The 12,811-nt window shown below is 28.0% G+C and overlaps 2 protein-coding genes across 3 annotated transcripts; both read right to left on the bottom strand.

Moving 5' to 3' along the window:
* Positions 1–588: 588 nt before the first annotated feature.
* On the bottom strand, positions 589–4,107 carry LOC110630290 (thiamine-repressible mitochondrial transport protein THI74). Of its 2 annotated transcripts, XM_021777708.2 has the most exons (4): positions 3,986–4,107; positions 2,977–3,602; positions 2,473–2,893; positions 589–1,212 (listed from the first exon to the last, which is right to left on the bottom strand). In XM_021777708.2, the coding sequence occupies exons 2-4, from the start codon at positions 3,532–3,534 to the stop codon at positions 899–901; spliced, it is 1,293 nt and encodes a 430-aa protein (XP_021633400.1). In that variant the 5' UTR covers positions 3,535–3,602; positions 3,986–4,107; the 3' UTR covers positions 589–898. The 2 variants fall into 2 exon arrangements, with proteins under 2 accessions (XP_021633400.1, XP_043805867.1); XM_043949932.1 differs by lacking the exon at positions 3,986–4,107 and having other exon boundaries at positions 2,977–3,689.
* Positions 4,108–6,096: 1,989 nt separating this feature from the next.
* LOC110630113 (probable serine/threonine-protein kinase PBL26) lies at positions 6,097–8,170 on the bottom strand. The gene is made up of 5 exons (XM_021777434.2): positions 7,972–8,170; positions 7,646–7,809; positions 7,378–7,567; positions 6,899–7,290; positions 6,097–6,662 (listed from the first exon to the last, which is right to left on the bottom strand). The coding sequence occupies exons 1-5, from the start codon at positions 8,105–8,107 to the stop codon at positions 6,312–6,314; spliced, it is 1,233 nt and encodes a 410-aa protein (XP_021633126.1). The 5' UTR covers positions 8,108–8,170; the 3' UTR covers positions 6,097–6,311.
* Between the last annotated feature and the right edge of the window lie 4,641 nt (positions 8,171–12,811).

Below are 12,811 nucleotides of genomic sequence, written 5' to 3'. Positions count from 1 at the left end.
CTAATTAATATGTTTTACTAAATCAGACTAAATAGTTATTTTTTACGGTTTAGGTTAAATTAAACTAAATTAAAAATTTTAATTATATTATAATACCTTTTAATTATATATTCAAACAAATATTAACTTTTCATGTTGATATTTCGAGACTAAAAGGGATAATGATAAAAAAAATTATATTAATAAAATTATTTCTAAAGCATACATTTTGAGTTGTTCTTACACTTATGAACAACACAGAAAAGCGAACCCCTTTTTTTATTTATTTACTTTCCTTTCTGTTCAAATTTAAAGGGAAAGAAAAATAATTATTTTATTAAATATTAACTCCTTTGGGGATTTATGATTACTTTGAAGTAAAAGTTGCTTTTTTAATTTATTATAATTTAATAAAATAACTAAAAACATATCACTCATTTTGATCGACTTAAATTTAAATATATATAATTTCAGTTTTCTAATAAATGTTGTCGACTTATTATCCATAAAAAAAAAATTCAAATAATTTTTTTTTTTATATAAATTTATGCAATATTTTTATTTACTTTAAAAAGAATCATTGCCAAGTTGTTAACTCGGTGGTCCAAATACAAGGCAAACAAGATGCGGCAATCCAATAAAACGGAGCAAACGTCCTCTACAATTTGACAAATGCTTCTCCAGGCAAATTATGCATTATAACCTGTTGAATGTGTATACAAATTCTAACCATGCTCAATTTAAACACAAGTATTAATATATACCCAGTTAGTATTCTTAAATTCTAATACTTTTCGACTCACTGTTCAATTGCTAAACTAAAGAATGACAGCTCCATGTTGTATTTTTCAAAAATTCCAGTAACAAAGAATTGCACTACCTGCACTTGTATATCACTGCGAAAGATACTGATGTTTTGCTATGAAATCGCAACTGCTTCTTGCAGGGGTGACAGCTGATCTTGATGAGTTGAATTAGAAGTTTGGTTTTCTGATTCAACACTTGCTTCTATTGATTTGCTACAAGCATCAGAAGGGATGTTAATTCCAGCAAACCCAATCATCACTGCTATGGCTCCAAGGTAGTCCATGAGGCGAGGGGCGTTGCCTGTTAGCGAATCCACAATGGCTGCTAATGGGACCTGAATTGTAAGACCAGCTGTTGCAACAGTGGTGGTTGTCAAAAGAACGGCCTTTGCCCATAGATAGTCACTCAAAACATTATCTAACAAACCTGTTTAAGTTGAAAAAAGGAAGTTAGATGCTTATTGCTGAAGATGCATGAGTTCATTAATCCAATATTATCTATATCTTCAAATCATATATCGGCCGAAAAAAGGAGAAAAAAAAATGAGATCGCACACTTCTTCTATCAGTAACATTAAAGAACATATCTGGAGACTATTGTTAGTTGTATAAAAACAACTAGCGTATAGTTTATTGATTGTGTTATATGTAATAAACCTCCGAAATGAAAGATAATCTGATATGTCAAATAGTAAAGACTCCTTTCTCCTGATGATAAAAGAACAATAAATATCAATAGAAAAGTGCGGAGTATAGAACAACATCCACCAGATCTGATCATTCCTGTGGTATGCACATAACAGATTATGCATATGGGAAAAGATAAAAGAGATAAATTGTCCAAAATGGTTGGCAAATTTGAGTTTAAAAGAGGTTTCTTAGTAAGGAACACAAAAGAGATAAGGCATAGATCAAGTGATTTCAGAAATGTGCTGGCGTTAGATAGTGGAAGACATTACATAACATGGTTTTAATTAATGCAAGCAGGGATGCCCCTAGCTATAAAGATAAACAAAACCTTAATGATGCCAGGAATCAGATCTTGCCTCTTCTTGTTAATTACTGCGAAGGTGAACGTAAGAGATATTCATTTTCATTCAATTTCATCTCTATTTCTAAAAAATAAAAGCCCAAGAATTACCTAATAAATTCTCTTTATGAGGAGAAAAATTTTAAAAATTGCAACAGATCACCAAAATCCAATCTTGCCTGCTTTACAGTTAACAATCCAGACGCTATATTGGAGAGAAAGGGATTGATTGGGGGTTAGTCATGGTATACTGTGTTTCTGGTCTGAAAACAAACTGTCATTATCATTATTATCACTACTACCAATTCTACTATTGTTACTTAATTTGTTGTTCTAATATAAAAGAGAGAGAGAGAGAGAGAGAGAGAGAGAGAGAGAGAGAGTGAGCCGCTTTACATTCTCCAAGCACATAAGTATGGCATGTAATCACTCTTCGATGATTTGGAGAAATCTTATCAATTGGTTGCATAAGGAAGATCATATAGGCATTCAGTGGAAAAAGAAAGTGAGGGTGCAATAAATTTTCCCAGTCGGCTGACGGGCTTATTCATGTCTTTGGACTCTAAGATGCATCATCTAGCAATTTATAGGCAATAGCAAAAAGCTGAAATAATGCACGCAAACTTTCAAATGTCATGAAGCAAATAAAATACAAACCTTTGCCAATAATCAGACCAAATTGCTTCCAGGTAAGCATATCAAACGGCTCCAACATGGTGAAACCCAGTATAAGGGCAACAGGTAGGAAAATGAAGAGGTTGAAAAGCCCTAGGAATCCAAGGAACTGTGCCATACTAGCCTGACCACTTTTTCCATCATCATCAGGCAATTTTAGGCGAATAAGTGTAATGTACACGGCATATAACCCGGCTGAGATGAGCGCTAGAAAGTCTCCAAGAAGAGGGTTTGAAGCAATTGCACTTAAACCACTTTTCGAGTCTCCCAAACTGACAATTATAGTTCCAGCCATGCAGAGGAGAACACTAACAAGCTTCACCCAAGTGAACTTTTCACCCAAGAATGCTAAAGAGACCAAAAAAGTAAAAAGGCTGGAAGCAGTGCTCAAAATGGTATTTGACTGCACAAAACCATGGGGAAACTAAATAACAGCGATACGATAGAAAAAAACACAGGTATGACACTAAATTTAAAGATGCTTACCGTTACAGTAGTATACTTCAATGACAGATTGAAAGTCAGCTGTGCCAAAAACCAAAATGGGCAGATTAGCAAGCTGACCTTTGCCACTCTAGCGCGTGTCCATCGTCCTTTGGCATCAACTCCTTTATTATCCTCTTCAAAAGGTACGATCCTTCCAATCGAATATGGGGTAAATTCTGCAGGTAAATCAACATCATCTCCACGAGGATTATGTTTTCCTTCTGTCAAGGGAACTGATGGATTCAAATCTCCAACTTTTGCATCTATATCACTGTCTCCTAGAAGAATGACCTGCTCTGATTCTGCCAATTCTTGTATAGGGCTATCTTTTTTATTCCTCCAGAAAAACAAGCTTTCATATGAATCCTCCAAATAGCGCCCAATTTCAACTAAGGGAATGTAAATCACAAATAATGAATTGCAAATGTATGTAATGAGAAATGGTGAAACCCCAGAATCTACAACAGATTGAACCACAAAACTAGCAGCTATCCAGATAGTTGCAACAGCAACTATGTATATCAAACCTAAAATCCATCTCCAAACCTTAGGTTTCATTATTCAGAACTCAATATTGAATCAAACACGCCTCAAATTTTCCAAGCAAGCTTCAGGTATCCATACAACTGCAAGCATAGCATATACTTCTATGAATAAAACTCACAACAGGAAAATACTGCATAACCCATCTCATAGTTTACAGCCAAGCATTACCAAAAATGGGAGAAAAGAACAAAATTGAATTAAAAATAACAAAAGAAGTAAAAAAAAATGATGCGCAAGACTGCAACAAAAGAAGAAAATCCAGAATTTCTTAAAACCAGTAATACAAAGACAAAGATAACCGGATACAATAGCGATCAAATTGAACCCTCATCGAGTTGGAAATTCAAACACGCAAATATAAACGTATGAGATTATCATGGCATCATGTTTGCAACTATAAAGATATTATGCATCGCAAAGAAATTGAAAAAAAAAAAAAAAGAATGATCTTTGCATAAATTACCTGCCCGAAAAATCAACTTCAGAATTAAGAGGTCGTTGTTTGTGAGGAGGGAGAGAGAGAGAGGAAGAAACAGTAACAGAGCTCTCTCTACGACAGGACAACGTCGGCCGATCATAATATGTTTGGATCTTTGTCGTTGTTGGTCTACACTCTGCAGGGCTGGTTGTTCTTCATCATGGGCCTCGCTTTTTCAGCCCAATAATTAGAATTGGTAACGCATTGAATTATTCTTCAATAACAACCTTCAAAAATTTTAACCTAGGATTTGGTACTTGAATTAAATTCAAAATCAATTTTGCTGTATAATTCAAGAAAGATTAAGTAATTAATCTATTCAAATTACAGGGATTTCGTAATTATGTAACTAACTAATATTCTTACATTTTAAAAAATAAATTTAACTATTAAATATAATTGATAATTGATACACATCTAAACAGCTAAATCTTTAATAAAATTTAAAAAGATAAAAAATAGTTTATAGATAATTGATATAATACCATCAACTATATTTTAGATTAATTTTAATTTTAAAGTTGTTTCATTTATTTTAATTTTATTTTTTATTTAAATTCTATTACCTTTCACAATTTATCAATTATAATTTTTTAAAATTAAAATTTTTACATCAATAAATTATTTTTTTTTGAAATGGACATCAATAAATTATTAAAATTATAATACATAATACATTAATTAAAAATACTGCAAATAATAATTAAATTAGTTATAATATTTATTATTATATAATAAAATTATATATGTACATAAAAAATATTTATATTTTAAAATTTATTTTTAATTTTTATATATATTGTGTAATAAATTAATATTTTTATATTTATTTCATTAATATAATAAATTAATATATACTATTATTAGTTATTTTATATATTAAAAGTAACTGTTAAATTCCATTTCAAAAAAATAAAAAAGTAACTGTTGAATATAAGTTATTATACACCTAAAATATATCAATATAATACTATTAATTATTAGTCATTACTAAATTATTCGTAATCTAATTTTATTATAATTAATATTTAAATACTTTCATAAATTTCATTTAATATCTAAAAATTAAACAGATATAATAATTTTATTAGTATCTAATAATTTATAATTTAATTATTTAAATTTAAATTTTAAAATTACTTTTTACTATTAAATAAGTACAAATCTTAATTAAAGAAATAATTTTAAAACTTTATATTTACAAATTAAAATTATTTTTTTACCTCCTCTTTCTGTAGCTACATATAATTTTCCTTTTATTTTCTCTCTCACTTTACTTTCTCTCTATTATTTCATTAAAAACTAAAAAATATATATTTTATTTATACATATACAAGTATATAAAATTGATTATCTCAATTCTCATTTAAATTTTGGAGTATTCAACTTAAAAAAAATATTTGATATAATATATTTACTTTATTGTTTTACTAATTTTTATTTTCTATATTTATTTAATTTCAATAATTGCCTTTTCAATCTTATATTATTATGTCATATAATATAATTATTTGAGATTTATATTTATTTTTTAAAAATAATATAATTTAAATTATGAAATTATATGATAATTACACTATAATATTTTTTTATTATTGAAATTTTATACTAGTTAGTTTTATAGCGGCGGAAACTGATTAATTAGTTTTTTTTAATTTTAAATAATATATTAAAATATTTATGTTGTTTTAAAATTTTATTAATTAATTTTTCTATTAATTTAATCGTTAAATATTTTATTATTTAATTTTTTTAATTTTAAAAAATATATTAATTAATTTCTAAAGTTTATAAAAATTTTATTATAATTAACCCTTTCATATAGAAATATTTTAAACTTTTTATACAATATTTATGTTAAAATTAATAAAAAAATTAATAAATATTTTAAGATATGAGAGACATTTTAATATATTTTTTACCGATTAATAAATTATCTCGTAACTAAACGGTAAATTTCTCTAATTTTTTAATATATTAAAAACTTTTATAATGAATAATTTTACATTTACTATATATCTTATACAATAATTTCATTAATAATTGTGATTGGTTTGGCTCTCAATAAAAATTTTGTGGTTCTCAATAATCTGTTTGATAGATCAAGCCTCACAAGTGACAAATTACAGCAGAACAACTGAAACTATCCAAAACTTCTGTCCTTTTACGCCATTGATGAGTTCTTTTAAAACCCTTGTGCTCTGTCTCAGAAACTCATCATCATCATCATCTTCATCATCTTCTTTTCAGCTACTCACCATCATCATGTGGGTTCATATAATCCATCCATATACATGCAAAAGATGACAAATTACAATGAAGAAGTACTTCCACGTTGTGATAGCGATGCTTCAAGCCTTGAAAATGAGCCCCATCCCATGGCGTTTCCTAATTCTTGTTCTCGTGTGCTTTCTGCAGCCTTTGATTCTGATGGCGAAGAAGAAAAAGAATAAGGTGTAACAGTGCCTACTTCTGGACAAGCTCCGAGGAAACTCAAAGCACTAACAACGTCACTCATCAATGGTCGAACTCCTGCATCCTCTTGTAGACACATTGCAGCCACTGCAACTGCTTGATTTAGGCTTCTAATGGGGAATTCTCCACGTAGAAGTGGATCAGCAAGTTCTGGGTATCTTTTTGACTCCTTGAACATTGGTTGTGCCTGTTGAGGAAAATAAAATTACATAACACTTCTCATGGTGACTACAGCTTAAGAGGGCGAACACCACGTCCACATCTACCATCAACAAAATTATGGAGGGAGCGCTTTGCCCTTTAGAAGGGCTAACCTCGTATTAGTTAAATCGGTAGACTTAGAACAATGTATGGTTTATAATATATAAGGAAAAAAAAAAAAAAAAAGAGGAAAGGTGGCGAAAACTGAGCTAGCTTAGTTACCCAAGTGACTAGATTTTGTTCCTCGTTTGGTCTGGTATTGTCAATGACTCTTCTTCCTGTAATCAACTCCAGCAAAACAACTCCAAAGCTGTACACATCTGATTTAATTGTCAAACGCCCTGTTCTTTGATACTCTGGAGCACAGTAACCATAGGTTCCCATTATTCTGGAAGAAACATGTGATCTATCCCCGACAGGTCCTAGCTTGGCCAGTCCGAAATCAGATAATTTTGCATTAAACTCCTCGTCCAGCAAAATGTTTGATGATTTCAGGTCTCGATATATCACCGGAGGACTAGCTTTGTCATGCAAATACTCTAGTCCTTGAGCAGCACCTAATGCTATTTTCATTCTTGAGAACCATTTTAATGGCTTTTGCTCTGGTGGGTGTTCTGAAAATCAAATGAACCGGTTCGTGATTTATATTGATTTTGGGTTAATAAGGTGTTGTTATGAATAGATAGGTCAAGATTATGTACCTAATAGATGACCATCAAGAGATCCAGAAGCCATGTACTCGTAAACCAGAAGTCTTTGGTCTCCATCAGCACAATATCCAATAAGATTTACGAGATTCTGATGATGTAAGAGACTCAACATCAACACTTCTACAAGAAATTCTCGGTTTCCTTGCAACCCATTTCTGTCAAGTTGCTTCACAGCCACCACCTGAGTTATATATGTCCAATCAATAACAGGCATATAAGTTTAGTTGGAAACCATCAGGACAAAAAGTTTAATGATTACCTGGTTGGTCTTGTCGAGTTTTCCCTTGTAAACTCTTCCGAAACCTCCTTCACCAATGAGACATTCTTGTCGGAAATTCTTTGTAGCCGTCGCCAGTTCTCGGAATGTAAAAGTCTGTGCCGGAATACTAGAGTTGCCTCCTTTGGTCTTTGCTTTCGGATTCTCTGCACAAACAAATTATCAACTTCATAATCTGGCTTACTAACAGGCCTATGGATTCAATGCTCCAACCCCATTTTCTTAAGAAAATAAATGAATATAAGGACGACTTTTGGCGATTGGAATCGTGAGATTACGAGTTATGATGAGTCAAAGAAGATGCTTACCGGCAGACCGTGCCGGTGCTGCACTATAGGTTTCTTTATTACGAGGAGACATAGTTGGCTGTGGCGATCCTTTGCTAAAACTTGATCTTTTAGAGACCCTTTTTTCAGGAGAAGAGAAGCAAGAACAACAACTCATTTTTCGAGAATACGTCTTGATTTTCTTATACCTTTCTCAATCACTCTTTTTTTCTTTTCTTTTCTTTTCTTTCCTTTCCTTTTCTTTTCCGTGAAACACTAACCCATCCAATAGGCTAAACCCAAGAAAAATCAAAGGAAAAAAGGCTTGATACTTTCAACGACAGAACATATAGCTATTGAATTTTTTTTTGGCATTTTAGAGAAGCATCGTAAGAATGCCATAAATAAAATTCTATGAAATCTGAAAAGAAGAAGAAGAGGAGGATGAGGTTTTAGGAACAGCTGGGTTAACAAACGCCAGGCCTAACCCAAAAACCTAAGAAGTTAAAATGATAATCAAGTATTTTAAACAGATGATTAAGAGAAATTCACTAAAAAAAAAATCGGGAAAAGGGTGCCGCTGAAGGAGGACTGGTAAGATCAACGAGCAACAAAAATGGGTGGAGCCGCCGTGGAATTTGGAGAAGAAAGTGATGACTGGGAGGCATTGAAGGGTTTTGTTTCTATTTCTAGGGAATTTAAATTTAATAATTTAATACTGTTCTGCATTTAATTTTAAGGTTGTAATAACACAAAATTAGAAAATAGAGATAGGTAGTCTGAGAGTATTTAAGTAATTTTTGCTGCTAAAATATATAATAAACTTGGAATATTATATGATTGATTCACTTTATAACGTATAAAAGAGGAATGTTAATTAGAAAAATCATACTCCCTTTTTTTCTATAATTTTTATTTATTTTTTTAATTATCCTAAAATTATTATTTTTTAATTATAATAATATAAAAATTAATTATTATAATTTTATTTTAAAAAAAAAATTAAATTATCTATTATATTTAATAAAATTTGATATATTTAATATGAATATAATTAAAAAATTATGTCTTTTAATATATAAAAAAATAAAATCAACAAAAATTATAGCAGTACTATAAGTCATATAAAAAATAATAATATTTAATATTTAAGTGTATTTAATAATTTTCAAATTTTACTTAGTCATGGGTTAAATATATACTTATATTTTTATCTGAATTAAAATTAATTTATTAAACATCTAAATTAAAAAATATATAATCTATTAGAGACTTAATTAAATTTATAAAATTATAATAATTAAATATAAATCAATTATATTATTGATAGTTTATTGAAAAAATATTATGCAACTACATCCTAAATCTATACAATATATTTTAATTGCTAAATATTGCCAATTATGAGAGATTAAATATTATCGTTTATTATTATTCTCTCTGAAAAATTTATTAAAATATTTTTTTATAATAAAATAATATTTTCGTTTATTCTTTTAAACGTATAGCATAACACCAAATTACCTCCTTTATTTCTTTTTCTTCTTCTCTTATTCTTTAAGGGGAGAAGATAATTCTTTTTCTTTTTTTTTTCTTCGATTTTTCTTTGTTTTTTTTTAAAAAGGTGGAAGATGAATTTTTTTTTTCGATTCTTCTTTTTCTTTTGATTTTTTAAGGAAGAGGAAGAGGAGAAAGCAGTTCTTCTGTTTTTTTTAATCAATTTCTAAAAATGCAGGAACTTGTCAATAATGGCAATACCAATAACTAAATAAAGGGTTTATTTGAGAGTAAAATTAGATTTTAAAAATTTTCTCTCTTATTTTTCATATATTTTTAATGAAAAATAGGACAAAAAAACTATTTTATTAACAAAAATAAAAGATAAAAATATTTTAATAGGTTTCTAAAAATGTAGGGACTGACTTATTAATAATGTCAATATTCAGGGATTAAATAATAAATCTTCCTATATCTATTCATAAATAATAAAAAATTAATATTACTCTCTCCCTCTCATAATTGTTTTCCATTTTACTTTTTCATACCTATTAAGAAATAGTACAATTTTTTTATTAACTTTCTAATTATATTCAATCTTAAACACAATAAATTTTATTAAATATTAAGAGATATTTTAAGAAATCTTTTAAAAATAAAATAAAATAAAATTATAGCGGATTTATATGTTATATTTTAAAAAACATGAATAATAATTTTAATATAATAAAAAAAATAGATAAAAATTATAGAATAGAAATAGTATTTAATATTTTTATAGAAAAAATTAGACATAGAATGATTTAAAACTCTATTAAAAAATAATATCACAAATAAAAAAGAATTATAAATTTATTTTATAGTGAGGTTAAAGAAAATATATTTAAATAATAACTTTTTAATTACTTCCTCTAATTTCATAATTTTTGTCTATTTTTTTTATTATTTTAAAATTATTGTTTATAATTTTTTAGACTATAATAACATATGAATTGAATATTATAATTCTATTTAATTTTATTTTATTTCTAATAAATATTTTAAAATATCTTTTATTATTTAATAAAATTTAATATATTTAAAATAATTATAATTAAAAAATAAAAAAATTATATTTTTAAATATATATAAAAAAATAAAATATAAAAAAAAAATTTATAAGACAGATGAAATATTAATTATGTATGGAGTGAATGCGTTTAATAAAACTAATTTTATTTATTTCCATATATAATTAATAGTAGAGAAAATAATAATTAAAATTAAAAAAAATTTAAATCAATAAGTGTTAGAATGAACGATAAAGTATTTTTTTTACTCTCTCAATTTTCGATCCCTATTTAACAAAAAAGAATTATACTCACCGAAAACACTTCATTTTAAATAAGCGGGTATAAACAAATGAATTCCTTGGTGATCAAAGTTCCATTCCCTTTTCTCTCTTAAAAATATCAATTAATAAAAAAAAATGTTTTAGCATCCTTTACCCATAATTTAATTTTTAATTTTTTTATTATTGAAAAAAAAAAGTATGATTCATTTTTTTTAAGAACAGCCACGTCAATCGATTCTTAAGAGCTGGGTTTTAGCATACTTTACTCTTGCTATCATCGAAAAAGCAGAAGTCTACGGTGGAAGAGCAAGAGCTGGGTTGGTCTGAGGTCTCCGCCTTCTTCCTTAGCTTGGGCCTATGAGCTTTGAGTTTACCTCTAATTGGCCTTTTCTTTTGTTTTAAATTCTTTATCCTTTGTGCTACATTATGCAATTGGGCATTAGGCCTTCTTCTATGTAATTCCCATTAATGAAATTAAAATTAACAAAAAAAAACTCAATAAACAAATATAAAAATTTCATTAAAAATTGTTTTAGGGACTAAATGTGGAATTCGGTACAATTTTTATTCAGATTTTGATAAAAAAAAAATAAAGGATAATTCATTGAAAAATATCCAGTATTATTTAAATTTTAAATAAATTGACTCAATATTTATATTTAAGTGTATTTTTTGTTAATTTTTAAAATCAAAATTAATGAAAAAAATTCAATTAATTTAAAATAAATTTACTTTTATATAAAATTGTAATTTTTATTAATTTTTAAAATTAAAATTAAAGAAAAATAACCCAATTTTTATAATACAGTTTACGTCTTCCACAATAATGAATTTTATTTTATAATAATTATTATAAGTATTTTATAATAAATATATTATTTAATTTAATATAATAATATATATAATAATTAAAAATAATATATATATTATAAAATTTTCATAATATATAATTGCTGTAAAATAAAATCTATTTACTATTAAAATTGTGCATTGCATATCTTACCGTTATAACTCTAATTAAATATGAGTTAATATTAATTTATATTTAAAAATTTGGCCTTATGGGGCGCCATGAAATGCGGTTGAAAATGTGAAAGCCTGAGGTTTTGGATAAAGATAACCTGACATTAGTCAAAAGGACCAAAACTGTAATAAAGCTTACACCTACTAGAGAAAAAGAAAAAGAAAGAAAGTTACTGATCGATGAATTTTCTAAGTATAAATTATTAGAGCCTATTTCTCCAGACAAAACACCATCATAAATCATATGATTGGTGGATGCTTATTCAACAACACTGTTATTATTACCAAATCATATGTGTATGCTCTCTCTCTCTCTCTATCTCCATCTCTCACAAGACATGATTCTGATGATCATGAGTTGGTTGTTGTTTTGGCATCTCAGCTTTATTTTTTCTTGGATGATGTGTTTTGAGAAGACAAAAGCAAAGTCCAAGGAGAGATCAAATCATTTCTCAGCTAAAACAGAATTCACTCACACATATCTGACACATTACTGACACTGCATGCATTTGCTTAACTCATTTTTTATTTTCTTCTTCCTCTTGCCTCAGCTTTCACAACCAACTTGAATAAGACCAAATCCATGGAATGCCTATGCATTAACTTGCCTCCTTTTCCTTTTCTTGCAATTAAAAATCCATTCTTGTAAACTCTTTCATTCATGTAAGGCTTACTTCTTGAAAAGGAGCAAACTTTGTAGAAAGTATACACTAATTTCAAGATTTTTTTTACAAATTATAAGAATAATCAGCAAGTGTACTGGCATGAGAGAATAACCCATTGAGCAAAGTATAGGAACAAATTCACCGGCTAGGATTCCAAGAAAACCAGATTCCCAAGCTGCAAAATGAAAACTTCAAGGAAAACCTATGAACCAACCAAAAAAGGAAGAGGCAGAAACCGAATTAACCCAAGGAAACCTGGATTAGTTTTCGAGATTTTGGCTAGATCTAGAGAAAAAAGCACTCTTCTTCGATATATGAATCAAACCAAACCACTCTTCTTTGAGTTATATATAAAGCTTCAGAA

The sequence above is a fragment of the Manihot esculenta genome, chromosome 13 (assembly GCF_001659605.2).
Source record: "Manihot esculenta cultivar AM560-2 chromosome 13, M.esculenta_v8, whole genome shotgun sequence".
Classification (NCBI taxonomy): domain Eukaryota; kingdom Viridiplantae; phylum Streptophyta; class Magnoliopsida; order Malpighiales; family Euphorbiaceae; genus Manihot; species Manihot esculenta.
Note: the sequence above shows the minus strand (reverse complement) of the source record. Positions and strands in the feature narration are given on the sequence as shown.